Source organism: Trachinotus anak, unplaced genomic scaffold (genome assembly GCF_046630095.1).
Source record: "Trachinotus anak isolate AG129_WGS33_773 ecotype Australia unplaced genomic scaffold, CSIRO_AGI_Tana_v1 ptg000007l, whole genome shotgun sequence".
NCBI lineage: Eukaryota > Metazoa > Chordata > Actinopteri > Carangiformes > Carangidae > Trachinotus > Trachinotus anak.
In genome coordinates, this window is record NW_027273858.1 from 24,565,477 (window position 1) to 24,581,822 (window position 16,346).

A 16,346-nucleotide genomic window follows, 5' to 3' on the forward strand; every position below is an offset into this window, starting at 1 on the left:
AAAGCCTTACAGGCTGGACTGTGTGTGTGGTAGATAATGTGCAGCATTAAGGGACGACTGGATATCCAAAGTGGTGCACAGGCTTCTGGATAAACACACAGCATGTTGGCACACACCCTCAGCGTTATTTGCTTGTTTTCCATGCACGCATTTGCATTTATTTTCATTTATATTGATCCAACAAGTGTGCCAGAGCCCTTGGAAATGGATCTCTCCTTTTTTTTTTTTTAATAATTCCCTCATTTGCAGGGTTGGAGAGTGCATAGAGATGTCTCCATTGATTATCATTCCAGTTAGCAAGAGGCTAATCAATAATAGAATAAAGGGGGAGGGTGAAGAGGAGACAGGGGAGTGGGCTGGAATCAAGTGGTTGTTAACTGAGGTGGATATTGGCTCTGAACTGTAGAAACCCAGTTTCAGACAAACAGATCATGTCATTTGAAGTTCCCTGGTATCATTGTCTTTTTTTTTTTAAAGATATTTTTTGGGCATTTTTTGCCTTTATCGACAGGACAGTAGAGAATGACAGGAAAGGGGCAGAGAGAGAGAGGGAATGACACGCAGGAAAGAGTCGGGCCGGTCGGGAGTCGAACCGGCACTCAGCTGCTAAGAGCACCCACTCATGTGGTACGCGCCCTAACCACTCCACTATCGGGCCGCCCCACTGGTATCATTTTCAAGTTCACCCAGCTCCAGCATGGTGGGGCCAGCAGGCAGGCCTCCAAGCCCAGCATCATCATTGTTAGTAATGCAGTGGCTCGGAGCAGACAGAGTGATGCAGGAAGATGTCCTCACTCTCCTTGAGACGGGCCGAGTCATTAATCGGGCTGTTAATAAAGATATATTGAAGGACATATCTTTATGGGGCCAAAATACTCTGTGCCTTTGTCAGACTCTGTCCACTGCCAAATCAAGATATGGAGGACACTGAGGGGGTGTCTGGGTAATTCAACAGTGGATCAGGATTGTCCCAAATCAGCTGGAAACATTAATTGTAAAATGTAAAAATTAATTGAGAATGTCCTCTTCTGGAAACCATACCAGGCTCTATATCACTGAGATGCTTCACGTTCAGTAGTACTAACTCTGTTCTTCCTGTCCGTCCTTCCATCTGTCACTCTGCTGTAGGTGCTAGTGTCAGTGCAGTCCCTCATCCTGGTGGCTGAGCCCTACTTTAACGAGCCAGGGTATGAACGCTCCCGTGGGACTCCCAGTGGCACCCAGAGCTCACGGGAATATGATGGCAACATCCGGCAGGCCACCGTCAAATGGGCCATGCTGGAGCAGATGCGCAACCCCTCACCATGCTTCAAAGAGGTAGGCATCACTGCATCGCAAACAATGAGGCACTCATTCACACCTTTCAGATCACATTGTTCTTGTGACTTTTGGTGCCACACTGGCATGATAAACCTTCTCAGTCTGAGTCACACTCACTGACAACACCTGACTGACAGAACCTGCTCAGTAAAGGTACACTTTGAAAACAGTGGAACCACATGGTAAAGAACAGCAAAAAATATCAGCTCTTGTAATGATCTTTTAGGTGACTGCATTTACAATCAATAGGCTTAATAAAGGATCCATCATGTGATTATCAATCAACACCAATTACACCTGTACACCTGAGAGGAGGTTCTACTCCCATCCCCACAGCTACTAGTTCTATACTGAGAACAGTGACAGCTGGAAATAAGTGTCACTGTTCAGTCAAGTGCCATAGCTTCGTGGTGGAGACCAGACAGATCAGTTGCAGTGGCCCCACATGGTGAAAACCACTCATTCACCTTTAAACCTTTCCTCTAATGTCTTTTGCATTTATGTCAGAAGTATTGAATTGTTTTGGTCAAAGCTCCTGGTAGCATGCAGCTCCATGCTCTCCCCACTATTCATTAATGTGTCAAGAACATTAAGACCAAACACAAGCTCGCAAATGCTTTGCAAATATCCAGGAACTGGGTGAATCCTCAAAGAACCAAATCTCAAGAACCTAACAAAAAAAACAGGACACTGAAGTTTGCCGCCTCTTTAATCTGTATATTTTCCATAAACTTCAAGCAAAACAAACAATGTTTTAGTTTCTACTGTTCTCACAATGACATCTTCGCGAAGGGACAGGGACATTTATACACTTCTATGTACAATATACAGAGAAACACATATATACAAAGAAACTGTAAAGTATCTGAGAAGCAGATTTTCACTCTCATACAGATACTTAGCAGCACTGATGATTATCTTTTATTACCGAATATTTATTTAGATTGAACACTTCCCGAACAGGGAGGGGTTCTGATACCAGGTCCATGTTGGATTCTGGTAAAAAGGATTCATTAAACTGCACAACCAACAAATCCTTCATCACATCTTTGGTTGATGTTCTCTGTTTAGTCTCTTCTGCTTCCCTCTGACACTAACTAACAAACTGATGACAAATACATCCTAAAGTCTATGAAATGATGTAAAATGTTACATCCGTGGGGCTCAGGACTGAGAAGGACAGACAAGTCCTTTGTTTAAATATCTAGGGTCCAGAAGTTAGAACTTGTGATGGACTCGGCCTACACAAGTGTTAAACAGGTTTTACACAGGTATTCTGTGACCTGTCACAGTGCAGAGCTCCCCTTCAGGTGCACTGAGCCTACAAACACCAGTTTATTTCACTGATGTTTACTGAATGATAAAGTAGACTTTATTTTTCAGTACAGGGTCTTTTGCATCTAAACATTCATCATGGTCAGTTTTGACTGAGTATAGGAGAGTGATGCTGATGTTAAAGATGAAGGAAGACGAGAACAGAATTATCACTCTTCCTCCAGTTATTGTAATCCTTATACTGAAATGGTTAATGGTAAAGTTTGTTGTTTAACAATAGTATACATATTTACAACCAACCCAAACTGATCTAGATCCAGCCTGAATATGTCAGTACCCTGTTCCAGAACTGTGAACCTGTATCCTCAAGTCAGCACAGGAACCATATTTCTGTTGAATTCATCCCTTGACACAGACAATCAGTTTACATCATTTAGAGTTTTATGTTTCTGTTAAAAATTACTACTGAATTATCCCCATGATACATGAGCAACACACGTCTGCCCTTCTTCACATTCTCCACCTATTTCAGTCCAGAGACCAAACCAGGAAAGAAAAAGCCACCTCTCCTCCTTCAGGGCAGTGTGGGGACACACTCTAATTATAAATTCCCCTCGTATTAATTCCTTGGTAGATGACATTGTCTGGAGGTTGGCCCATCACTCTTGCTCCCTCTCTTCCTCACAGTTTTCCTTTTTCCTGTGATGGTTTGCTGAGACAAATTGTGCTTTGGAAAATAACAGTCTTTCAACTGCTTATCCAGAGAAGACTCATTTAGAAATGTCAAGAAAGAGGAACAGAGGAGGAGGAGAGGGAGGGAGTGATCCAATCACCTTGACAGGATTACATGAGAAAAACAGAGAAACATGAAAATAGTTAAAGGTCAGAGACAGATGGTGAATCTATAGGTCTAGCTCCTCTGTCTAGCTGTCACTAGACTGAAACCAGCTGACTCTAGACCAAAATCAGCTGATACTTAACTGAAATCAGCTGACAGTAAACCAAAACCAGCTGACCCTAGTCTGAAACCAGCTGACACTAGACTGAATGATAATACGATGTGATGATGTCAGTTGCAAAACTTTGATCAAACCTTTTACAGTTTTTTTTAGATGTTGATAACAGTCCATGTTGAGACTTTTCATCAATACAGTACAGTACAGTTTGATTTTTGGAAGTCTTCACTCATAAGCACAGCAGCAGTGAAGTCACAAGAATAAAAGCAGACATGATGTTCACTGTGATCAGTGATTTGATCACATTTGTCAAGGATTTAAGCAGAGCCACAGGTCTTTAGATGCACTGTAGTTTTCCAGAAATGGTCAGGACGTGTGTATGTTTTGAAGAAGATTATTTCTATAATGTAGATTATCCTCCCCATGAACCAACAACCGCTGCTGCTTGTATCGCTGTGGTATTTGAAGTTGTTGCACAGCAGGTGATGCTGGATCCATGACATCACTGAGCCGGTCAGTGAAGTGAACCGTTGGACCATCAGATGCTGACTTGACACCCAGCTAAGCGGTCTCAGACATATTTGCACAGAAATTCAATTAAGCTTGTGAGATGATCCCATGTGCTTTTCTTGCCACTGGGCTTTTAGCACCTTTAAGTTCTCAGCTGAGACAAACATGGACACGGGGAGGAAAACCTGATTAGGGATTGACCGATACAGGTTTTTTGGGGCCGATGCGGATACCGATTTTTTTCCATCACCCTTAGCCGATGACCAATTATGGGGGGGGGAAACGCCGCCGCCGCTGGATTGATTATGGCAGCAAACGGCTCTAAACACGTTTTCACTAAACACTGACACAAGTTAGTACTACATATAAAACATTTCTCTCATCATTAAAGTTCTTCTAGGACACGCTAAAGACCTCTGATAGCCCCGCAGTTGCTGCTGCTCCGCTCCGCTCTGCTCTGCTGCAGGAGAGCACACACAGACACACACACTAGAGTTGTCACGAGACCAAAATGAGTAACCACGATACTATACCAGACAAAGTATCACGGTTACGGGTATTATCACGGTACTGCTGCCTTTTTTTTAGTATTATCATTTTTATGAACTGCGATGTATTTGTACAAGTTATAAATACTTATTAATTACTTATAATGTTGTTTGGTGCATGATAAACATAATACTGGTGAAGTAAGAATTAGACTGAAACAAATTTTTTTATAAATAACATTTATTAAAACATTGAAAAAAAAAAACCGATCCACTGGTTGTGAGTCTAGTCAAACTTTGAGGTATTTCATTTAAAGGACAGAACTTATGTTTGTTTTGAAGCGATTTCTTTTCACCGAAGCGGAGCTGTCTTTGAGTTCGTTCTTGCCGGCAGAAACACACGTACAGCCAATCAGCTAACAGACGGGCAAACCCAGCGTGCGGAAACAGCCTATCATATCCCTGGACATCACCAGTAAGAGGCAAACAGCCAATCATTCAGCAGCTGTGTAGTTCAGTTGCAGTAGTTGCCATGTGGGTTTGTTCACAGGGGAGTAGCATGCAGTGAGAAGCCGGGAGGAGAGTAGAGGCGGCCACTATGTAGCGGAAACTGGCACCGGTAGCATAGTAATCCACGGTAGTACCGTCGTGTAGAATTTCTAGTATAGTAGGAACCGTTACGATTTGGCACCGCGGGGTACCGTGGGTATCGTGCAACACTAACACACACACACACACGACACGCATCTCAGCCCGGCATTCGGTAAACTCCTACAAACACCATGGAACTGAATTGACAACTTTGAAATTACAACTAATATTACGTCATTACTAATATTTCAACTAAGTTTAACAGTTAGAGGCTATTTGAAAGTTTAAAACTTACTGTTGTTCAAAAGCAGCCTCCTCAGTGATGCTTTGACTTTCACCACTCTTTCAGTGGGGGAGGGGTAGCGCGTCTGCATGTGCTGCAGGGTCTTCCGGCAACACAGAGCTGCCCGCGTGGATGCCTGTCTGTAAATCATACCGCGAAAAAAACATTGGCGAACGCGCAAATCGACCGATGCCGATTCGCGTAAAAAACGCAAATATCGGCTCGATATATCGGCCGGCCGATGAATCGGTCGATCCTTAAACCTGATGTGAGGTTTAATGGTTTTTTAAATGAATGTTTTTCTGAATAAGACATAAATTACTGTGACGTGTTAAGAGGATAAATGAGGCACATGTACAAATCTGTAACATGTGTGTCCTGGAGCCTTTTTGTTCATGTGATCACATTCAGTGAAGACCTGAATCCAGAGCTGTGTGGGTCATTCACCAGTGTTTACCTCCTGTTTGCTCATCATGTGCAGCAACTGTAACATGTTTTTCAAAGGCTTCTCACAGCGAACAAGGAGAACCAATCAAACAGCTCCAGCACACAGTCAGACAGGGGACTGTTCCTGGAAACCGTATGCTCTGTTGAGCAAGCAGTATTTGGGATTCCACTGTCACTGCCACTGGCGTTGCAGTGGTCCCTGCTGACGAGGTGGTCCCTGCTGCAGCCTGGCTGATGCCTCTCTAACTGACGCTGTCATGCCTCTCACTTGCCTGAGTTCATCTTGTCATTTCTCATGAGGCAGCATCTTTAGCACTTTGGATCTTGACACAGAAATGTGTCAGTTTAATGAGTAGGAGTGAGAGTCATGCTCACCCGTCTGAACGCTCTTCATTCTCTGGCTCACAGCTTTCTTGCTGTTTGCAAACTCATCATTTCACATGTGGTCCCCTGCTGCTGTCACTCCAGGTCTGTGGATCCTGTCTTTCTTTCACAATGACTGCAAATCAATAGAGGTGCTTGGCTTGATTTAGAAGACGCCCTCCAGATGAGCCAGTCTACCTCTGTCTGGTTCTTCTGCAGAGCTTCATCAGAAACCTTTGCTGTTGCAGCTGTTCTCTCACTGTAGGTGAATAACAGTATCAATAAAACACTTCCAGAGTCAGGGTGACAGACAACCTGTTTCACTGTCTCCTCTGACTGTATCGTGTGTTACCTCTGTGGTCAGAGGTGTTCTCTGTTACACCTGAAATCACACCCGACAGTGATGTCAGTACACCTGTGCTTCACTGCAGCAAGGTGAGACGTTTCACCACTGGAGTCAGGTAAAGTTACACTTGTGTTGGTCAGAGTGGATCTTTACTGGTGTAGACCACACTGTAAAGTGAATCAGCCAATTCTGGACCTGCAGGGGCCTAAAGATGAAGTGTTAGTGGATCAGTTTAGTAGTTTGTTGTTCCCTCTGTGCATCCAGAAGCACTGCTAATCAGTGGGTGGAGTCTTTAAACCTCAGTCATCCTCCTCCAGAGATCAACTTTTCATACCTCAGTGACCCTGTGGTCTTCTTCAGCTCCTCCCTGAGGATGCACCACCTCCAGTCTGGACTTTTTCACCTTGAAAACAGAGGTTTGACAGAACAGTCTCAACCCAAGGTCCACTTACTACTGTGCTCAGGAGCTTTCAACCATATCACATCATCTTCATCAGTAGATGGAGTTTGTGTGGTTGTTAAGTAAGTGGACCTTGAGTTGAAGTTGCTTTATCCGACACTGACCAAAACAGAAACCTTTTGATTTGTCTTTGCACTGTGCATCTTCTCCCAGACCTTCCAACCTTCTCATTCATCGATGCACAGAGAGAAACTGACTGAGGTCATCAAGACTCAACTGTTCCCACATCACAGTTCTGAATCTGTGCTGATGATGGTGTCACTGATTGGACTAGAAGGATCTAACGTGTGTGAGAGAGAGAGGGAGAGAGAACTCACCACATGCTATTTACAGAGGGGGAGTACAGGCTTGAATTATACAGCAGCAGATTGTCAGGTGGAATTAAGTACAATGTGCAGCGTGTTAAAATATGGATCTGTGTGTGTGTCTGTGTGAGAGAGAGAGAGAGAGAGAGAGAAAGAATACACTTGTAAATGTGTATGTTTGAAGTAAGATGGGTCGTCACTGTGTGTTTGAGAGCAAACACAATGTCGTCATCAGGACTGTTCCTTCTTCTTCATGTAGACTCTGTCAGAAAATCCAACCGCCTGAGGGTCGGTGATCCTTCGACCACATTAAATCAAAGGCAGCAGAGTCTGGGAACATTTTTCTGAGGCTTTAAAAATCAGTAAAACGGAAGCTGATGGATGGTTTGAATTTGCAGCCTATGTGAATATGGATTTGCTGAAGTAATGAGACCAGCAGCTCATAAGTATTTCTGTTGAAATCAAGCTCTTATAGGCTTCTTTTAAATTTGAACATTAAAACCAGTGTTGAAATAACTGACTGTTCTGTTCTTCAACATAATAGGTCTACATCTTTATTTCTCTTTAAACATAGAAACGTATAGATGAATCTAAACAAGGATAAATTAAAAAATGAAATAACTGAACACTGGAAGTATTTTTACCTCCAGTGTTCAAGCTTGAATATGTTAAATAAAATCCAACAGGATGGTGGGATCAAACTACTGTACTCCTGTTTCTCTTTCAACATAAAATCAACAAATCATTTGTGTGTTTTTTTCCTGGACCAATTAACTAACTGTTCTAAAACCAGTGATTTTGATCCTGCATGTCTTCATTTTGTTATGAATCAGCGGCAGTCCTTCTGCTTGTTGTTCATCAGTTGACATCATCCTCCTCCTCCTCCTCCTCCTCCTGTTGCTGGCCCTGTACACTGTTTTCAGACACGAATCTTGTGGGGTTGAACGTCCTTTAGGAATGAGGAGAAGTGTAGTTTGAATCTCATACGTGCTGCTGTGTGGTGGTGTCTCCCCATCAGTGGCTGCTCTGTCATCCCCGTGGCGCTTCTTCATATTGGTGATCCTTCATGTCCTGTGACAGTAACTCTGTCAGGAACTCTGTCAGACTGCTCCTGGCTTCAGGACTGAAATGATGTCCTCTGTGAACCTCAGTCGTCCCTTCCTGCTGGTCCCAGGGTCTGACAGCACCAAAGTAACTGTCTGTCTCTGCTCCACAAGACGTTGAAGTGTGTGTGTGGAAAGAATGGAGTTCCAGCAAGGTGCCACATGTTGGGTTTGTGTTCAGTCCCTTTCTGTCTGACACCCTGCAGCTGCTACAGTGCAACAGACCGGCTCCTCTTTCAGGGCTAGTTATTGCATGTTTGCAGTGTGTGTCCTGTGCAGCGAACGAACCCCCTGCACAGATCAGGACAGATCACCAGTCACTTTTCTCCTGGATTGTCATATGCATCTATGACTTCTCCCGGTCTTTGAGGAAGGTTTTCTGCAGTGTGACTCTGTTGTGTTTCTAATAGAAATGTGTGAGTAGCAGAGGGGTTGAATCCACGTTGTGTTGTCGGGCTGACTGAACGGCAGAAACACTTGAGTCACACACAATTCTTCCCATTCACTGCACACATTATCACATAGTAATAACATAACATCAGCAGATATCATAGAAACTCCTGACAGAAGTGCAGTGCCACACTGTACACCTGACCTCCATTAACGCTTCCCCTTTTGGTTTTTGGTGGCGTTTCGTAACATCCATCCATCCATTATTTGTACTGCTTATCTGAACCGGGTCGCAGGAGGGTGGAGCCAATCCCAGCTGACATTGGACGAGGGCGGGGTACACCAAACCCAAAACCCTCTTGCTGTGAGCAAGGTGCTAACCACTGCACCAACGTCCTGCTGTTTACTGTCATTGTGATATATTATAGAACATTAGAATATGATGGTATCACTGAACTCACTGAACTGAGCTCTCTGTGTGGATGTAGGGCAAGTTACTTTAGCAGCTGCTTGCCTTTAACAGTCATACACAGCATATTTACATTTGACCTCTTGTCTTTGAAATGATATTTTATGCAGGTTACTGTTTCAGTGAGATAAGGTGATATTGAGCAGATTGTGGTATGAACCCGTTTCACATTACAGATGTTCTTACCTTTGGCTTGTGCTTTGGACATCAGAGGTAGAAATATTTATGCTCCGGTCTTGGCGTGGGTCAGAGCTGTGGTCAGGGTCAGCCGGGCCGGTACCTGAGGCCTTGACACAGTACTGATGGAATACAGAAAACCAAGAATAAGGAACTTTTTAATGGCTGCATGATTCACTCTGGCCCTTGACCCTGCCTGTGTGGAGCAGCTCGGCACATCCATTCCTCAGCTCCTCTTCTCCCTCAGTTGCCCTGTGGAATAATGAGTGTACAGCATTACTTCAAAGGTCAATGAGTCCGTCTGGCAGCCAGGGCTTTCCATCAGAGGGCCTCGTCGCTGCACACATGAGCTCAGTGTGTCTGTGTGTACGTTTCTCCATGTACCTGTGTGTGTGCGCGTGTGTGTGTGTGTGTACACGTGCATAAAGACACGTATTTCCTGAAGGGTCATTTGTCAAGATGCCCTAATCTCACATTTGCTTCCTAATCACAGATGGTTTGCATACAGAGCTTCCTTCATGCTGTGATCAATGACCATGTCCTCAAGTGTGATGGCCACATGGAGCCCAAGGGAAAACACCCCATCTAAACCAGCACATGTACGAACATGTGTACACATAACGTCAGGCACGTGCTGCTGTCCTCGTCCTCCTTATCATGGGTTCTATACAGGTTCTGCACCTTGTCTCCACTTGAAGAACTTCAGCAGCAGCCAATCTCAACCTTGTTTACCACACATCTCAACCTTGAAACATCCCCTCTGAGCTGGGGAGCCCCAAGCACCTCCCTGGATGTAACTAGAGTTGTCACGATACCAAAATGAGTAACCACGATACTATACCAGACAAAGTATCACGGGTATTATCGTGGTACTGCGGCCTTTTTTTAGTATTATCATTTTTATGAACTGCGATGTATTTGTACAAGTTATAAATACTTATTAATTACTTATAATGTTGTTTGGTGCATGATAAACATAATACTGGTGAAGTAAGAATTAGACTGAAACAAATATTTTTTATAAATAACATTTATTAAAACGTTAAAATTGGGAAAAAAAAAAAACTGATCCGCTGGTTGTGTGTCTAGTCAAACTTTGAGGTATTTCATTTAAAGGACAGAACTTATGTTTGTTTTGAAGCGATTTCTTTTCACCGAAGCGGAGCTGTCTTCATCGAGTTCGTTCTTGCCGGCAGAAACACACGCACAGCCAATCAGCTAACAGACGGGCAAACCCAGCGTGCGGAAACAGCCTATCATATCCCTGGACATCACCAGTAAGAGGCAAACAGCCAATCATTCAGCAGCTGTGTAGTTCAGTTGCAGTAGTTGCCATGTGGGTTTGTTTACAGGGGAGTAGCATGCAGTGAGAAGCCGGGAGGAGAGTAGAGGCGGCCACTATGTAGCGGAAACTGGCACCGGTAGCATAGTAATCCACGGTAGTACCGTCGTGTAGAATTTCTAGTATAGTAGGAACCGTTACGATTTGGCACCGCGGGGTACCGTGGGTACTGTAGGTATCGTGCAACTCTAGATGTAACTTAAGCAACTGAGGGAGTGGGGGGATCGGGTGGGAGGAACAATACACAGAGAAAGAGATGGGAAGTAACGACGAAGATGGAGTGTGCAGAGGTAGATGTAGATAGAAGAAAGAGATTAAAGTGGCTCCCAAAGCCTCCCTGTGGCCCCTTTGCCTCCCCGCTCCTGCTAAGCAGCAAATCAGCAGCCTCCATAATAACTAATTCACTCCCTCCACCAGAGGAGCAGCAGCTACAGACACATTCACCATGGCGCTTGCTGCATACTGATGACTTGGCCCTGGCGACTGTTGCTAGGAAGTCGACTGTTGGGGCAGGAAAGCGGGGGACTTGGGTGTAGATGATTGACATCATCCATTGAGCAGAGCCTTGTACACATGATGTCAGAGAGCGGCTTAAGCACTTCTGATAATAAACAGCCCCTCAGTGATGGAGATATGAGGAGAGAAGTTGTTCTTGTTGATGGTTCTCATTGTGAAGGAGGAATCTGTATGCTGTGTGTGTAAGGTGCTCTGTGAGGGAGTGAGGAGAGTGACAGTGATGAAAGACATGAGCCCACCTGCTCTGTCAGAGGACGCTCAGCACCGTCCCTGCACAGCCCAGAAAAATGACATTTATCTGAAACTGATCAAAATCTAAGCGTCTGGGAACTAAAGTCACTGAAGACGTGGAGGTTTGGAGGGTTGTGTTCTTTCCATTTTATACAGCAATCCAACCAAAGTTTGGCCTTAGAACCAAGTAACCGCAGTAAATAGTAAAACATATTAATATTACAATATTATTAATAATAATACAGACCAATAATAAAATTGTGACCAGTTACATTTCAGAATAAATGAAATCTTGACCTGATGGTGGGGGGGGTCAGAGGAACATTCATATGTTCCATCCATCCAGTAACTGAGACATTTCAGTCTGAACCATAAAAATATCAACCTCACAGAAAGTCATCAGGACTTCTGAGCCAGTCCATCCAGTTGATATTTCAGTGGATTACTGAAATACTTTGACCTGTTGGAGGCTCTTGAGAAAAAATCACCAAGAAGTAACATTATTAGAATTCACTTTCTGAGCATCATGAATGTCTTCATCACATTTCATGGCAATCCATTCGAATATTGAGATGTTTCAGTCTGGACCAACGAGGTGGGTGAACCCATCCCCAGAGCACAGAAACAGTTGTGTTAAGCTCGGCTGCTGTGTCATTAGTGGAGGATTGACCAGAGGAGTCATGAAGCCTCAGGACGAGCAAAAAATTCAAGCTCCATAATCTAACTTCTCCGGTATTTTATCTCAAGTGTTGATTTCCATCAGAAGATATATCTGTGTTTTTAAGAACCAAAAACCATCTCAGTGTAGTTTTACATTTCCTGTCTCGGGCTTCTTTCTGGAGCTCTAGTAACAACAGGTCAGTCAGCCAATCAGAAGAGAGACACTGAGCCTTGATTGGCTGACTGTTTTCTGAATGATGAAATGAAAATATAGCAGATTTCAGGTTAACACTCAGAGAAAACAAATCCAGTAAGGTTGGATGGTGGGTCCAGGTGGGTGGGTCTCGGAGCATGGCTGAGGGCGGTGACTGCTTTGTTGTGACATCACAAAGTTCCAGAAGTCCAGGGGCTGGTTTTTAGGCTCAGTGTCTGAATACAGGCTGTGTGCATTTCTCTGTGGACTGAGGCTTTGATACTTTCACAGTATTAATATAGAACCTAGACCTGCTTTATTATCACAAACACATGGATGTCAGCCTTTAGACTGGATGGAGCTTTAATCATTTTCAAATGGCACAGACACCTCCTCACCTGTATCTACACCACTGAATAAAAACTGACTGTCAATGGGAAGAACTCATGAATTTTCACTCACACCGCTTCATACACAAGTTGTGTGAATCTAAGAAAGAAGTTTGTGACCACGTCATTCTCATGGGATGAGATTACTGCTGTTGTGTGATTGACCCCTGCTGTCGTGTGATTGACCTCTGTTGTCATGTGATTGACCCCTGCTGTCATGTGATTACAGGTGATCCACAAACACTTCTACCTGAAGCGAACAGAGATCATGTCTCAGTGTGAGGAGTGGATTGTCGACATCCAGCAGTACAGCAGCGACAAGAGGGTCGGCCGCACCATGTCCCACCATGCTGCTGCACTAAAGGTAATGTATTGAAAACCATCAGTGTTACAGGCTGTGTGAATGTGAATATCACACAGTGTCACATGTGAAGTCAGACTCATGTCAATAATCAGATTTCCTGGGAAACACCTGCTCCACTGATTTTTCCAGTGCCTCTGTGACTGTGACTTGAGGAGGGGAATTATCTGTGAGGTTTGATTAATTAAATGAGCTGATCAATCCTTTGGTTTGATACAAACTGCTGCTCGACTGAAAAGTGTAGCTTTCAAGAAGAAGGCAGCAGTGAACAGGTTCCCTCAGTGCCTGTAAACAGTGTATCTTAGCACACGTCCTGCTAATAAACCGTGAATTGGCTGCAGGAGACAGGGGGCCCTCAACAGACCACCTTAGTTCACGTCCCCAGCTGTCTTCCCCCTGAGACACACAGGAGCTCAGAACATGCTGAAACACACACACTCAAACACACAAACTGTAGTGTCTCTGTGGCCACTCTCTTCTCCCTCTGGCAGTAAATAAGTACAATTAATCCCCTCTGTAAATAATTGAGCTCCACTGATAAGAGGCCTGAGCTCAGCCAGCTGTTAGACACAGCTGCACATCACTGGAGACTTGTCATTAGCTTCAGTGTTTGAAAGTAAAGGAGTGTTTCTTCTTTTTCTTCTTCCTGCACCATGTGTCAGCAGAGATGCTTTGTTTGTGTCATTTTCTAACATTAGGGATCTTTTCCTGCTCAGATCTGCTCAGTGTCACAATGAGAACCAAATGAACTGGTCATTGAAGAGATTCTTACCCTGTAAGAACACACGGGGGGAGAGGCATGGACGATTTTGACCTGTGTGATGCCATCTGTTTAGGATGAGTCTGGTGATTTTGATTTTGAATGTTTAACAGTCCCATGAAGATTTACCATGGTCCTCTGTATCCTCTGAACCCCCCTCAGACCAGCACGGGTCAGACCTGGTCAGGGGTCTGCCTGAGAGGGTCCGTCTGCGTCAGCTGACCCTCCTTCACATTCTGGTCTACGACCATGCTAGCAGCTCTGCTTAGAGCTACATGCTAACATCAGTATGCTAACATGATCACACTGACAATGCTATCATGTCAATGTTTACACCAGTGTAATGATTACACCTTTTAGCCTATTAGCATGCAAACATTTGCTAATTAGCATTAAGCACAAAGTAGAGCTGAGGCTGAGGGGTGAGTCGGCTCATCAACAAACTGTTGGACACTGTTTCACCTCATGGTGGTGCATGAAGTCAGAAGAAATGAGTAGAATGAATCCTCTGGGGACCATGAATATTAATCATTGGTCACACAGGAAATGAACTGGTCATTCTAGACCTGCACCAGTCAGAAAATAATAAAATCACACTTGACTTTTAGCAGCTGAGTTGGACAGGTAGATAATCTGTGATGTGTGTGTTCGTGTTCCCCCTGCAGAGACACACGGCTCAGCTGAGGGAGGAGTTTCTGAAGCTGCCCTGCCCCGACGGTCTGGAGCCCGATGGCGACGAGTTCTCAGAGAAGAGTGCCGCCCTCATCCTCAAAGAGCTGCCCAGTCAGGATGCAGAGAAGCCCGGCAGCAGTCAGGACAGCGAGGGCCAGCTATGAGTCCCCACCCCCCTCTGTTCCCTCCCCCTCCCAGCATCTCCAACCCTCCCCTCTCCTCCTTATGATTATTGCTCTTGAAAAGACTGGATGGCTTCAGAGCACAAGCCAACACTTTGTCAATATTTGTATGTAAAGATCTAATGGCAGAAACGCAGAGTGAGGGGAGGAGACAGGATGAGATGAACTCTGAACTATGCTACACTCTTACTGAAAACAGTCGACAGAAACTTTTATTTACCTGTACAAGAGTGTAAACATTTTGTGCTTTTTCCAATTGTGAAATAACCACTGATTGGTATGTTATTAAACTTGTTTATGTATACATAATGGAAGAGGAAGATTACAGATTATATAAGGGAAACTACCTTTAGAGAAGAATGTTTACTGAATGTTAATTTCCTTTTTTTTGACTGTTAGAGTGAGAACAGTTGTAACCAAGGATAGACTGGTCATACTATTTAAAAAAAGAGTGAGAAAAAGAAAAATCACACCTAATAGAATCTGAGATAAAAGCCCCTCTGGTCATCACCTGCTTCATTTGATTTCTCCAGGATCATATCCACTGAATAAAGGCTGACATGGACGTTCTTCATGTTCTGTTCTCCTGCCTACAGGCTCCAAATTGAAACACACTGTGCTCTGGATAAACAGAGCTTCTCCATCAACATGACTGTAGATCATGAGACTGAGCGTCAGAGCCACATCAGAAATGTACTTTGAAGGCTTGTGCATGTGTATGTGTGTTTTCTGTGCGTGTGCAACAATCCCCAGTGAGATACAAATCTGTGATGTGCCTTTGATCTACACCACTCCACCAAATACTCCAACAGAGTACCTTTACTGATTTCTTTGCTTTTTCTACAAAATTAATGATTCTGCTCCGTCTGACATAAAAACTGCTTTAATCTTTTTTTATTATGTTGAACTCCAGTGAACAAAAAAATGCACTTTCTATTTTGCTCACTCCTTAGAACAGTCACATACTCCTTTTGCTAGGACATTAAATGGAGCTTGAAAGTACGGATTGACTGTGCGAATGCTTCTTTCTGCGTTTAACAGGACGTCAGCGCTCTCACCTGAAGAGAGCACGCCACAGAGCACCTGAGCTCAGAAAACACAAGTCAGCTGTGGAGGGAGCCCGTAAACACATGTCCATATCCAACCAACCTTTTAGTGTCTTGTAGTTATTTTATAAAATTACTGAGGCTCGTTTTTTGATGCATTTTTCTGCTTTATTTTTTCAGAACATCCTTTAACGAGCTCAGAAAATATGACTGGACTTAAAGCTTTGATTCAGAGCCGATGTTTTTATAGTGTATAATATAATTTATGATATAATTGATAATAATAGATTTGATTAAAATCACCCATTAAAAAACTAAATTTTAGGTATGATTTATTAAGATTTTACACAGTCATGGGAAAATGCTCATCTCAGTATCCAAACAATTCTAATATTAAAATGCTCATGACATTAGCGTATTAGCATGTTACCATGGTAACATTTGCTCATTAGCACAAAGCACAGCTGAGGCTGATGGGAATATCACTAGTTTTCCAGATATTTGGTAAATT

At 43.7% G+C, this 16,346-nt stretch overlaps 1 protein-coding gene across 7 annotated transcripts in view; it reads left to right on the forward strand.

Moving 5' to 3' along the window:
- Positions 1 to 15,791, forward strand: part of birc6 (baculoviral IAP repeat containing 6) — a 108,827-nt gene extending 93,036 nt beyond the window's left edge. For all 7 annotated transcript variants that reach the window (XM_071481548.1, XM_071481550.1, XM_071481553.1 and 4 more), the window contains exons 71-73: positions 1,129 to 1,317; positions 13,044 to 13,178; positions 14,601 to 15,791. In XM_071481548.1, coding sequence (XP_071337649.1) covers positions 1,129 to 1,317; positions 13,044 to 13,178; positions 14,601 to 14,771 — 495 coding nt within the window. In that variant the 3' untranslated portion in view covers positions 14,772 to 15,791. The remainder of the gene's footprint in view (positions 1 to 1,128; positions 1,318 to 13,043; positions 13,179 to 14,600) is intronic.
- The last annotated feature ends 555 nt before the right edge of the window (positions 15,792 to 16,346 follow it).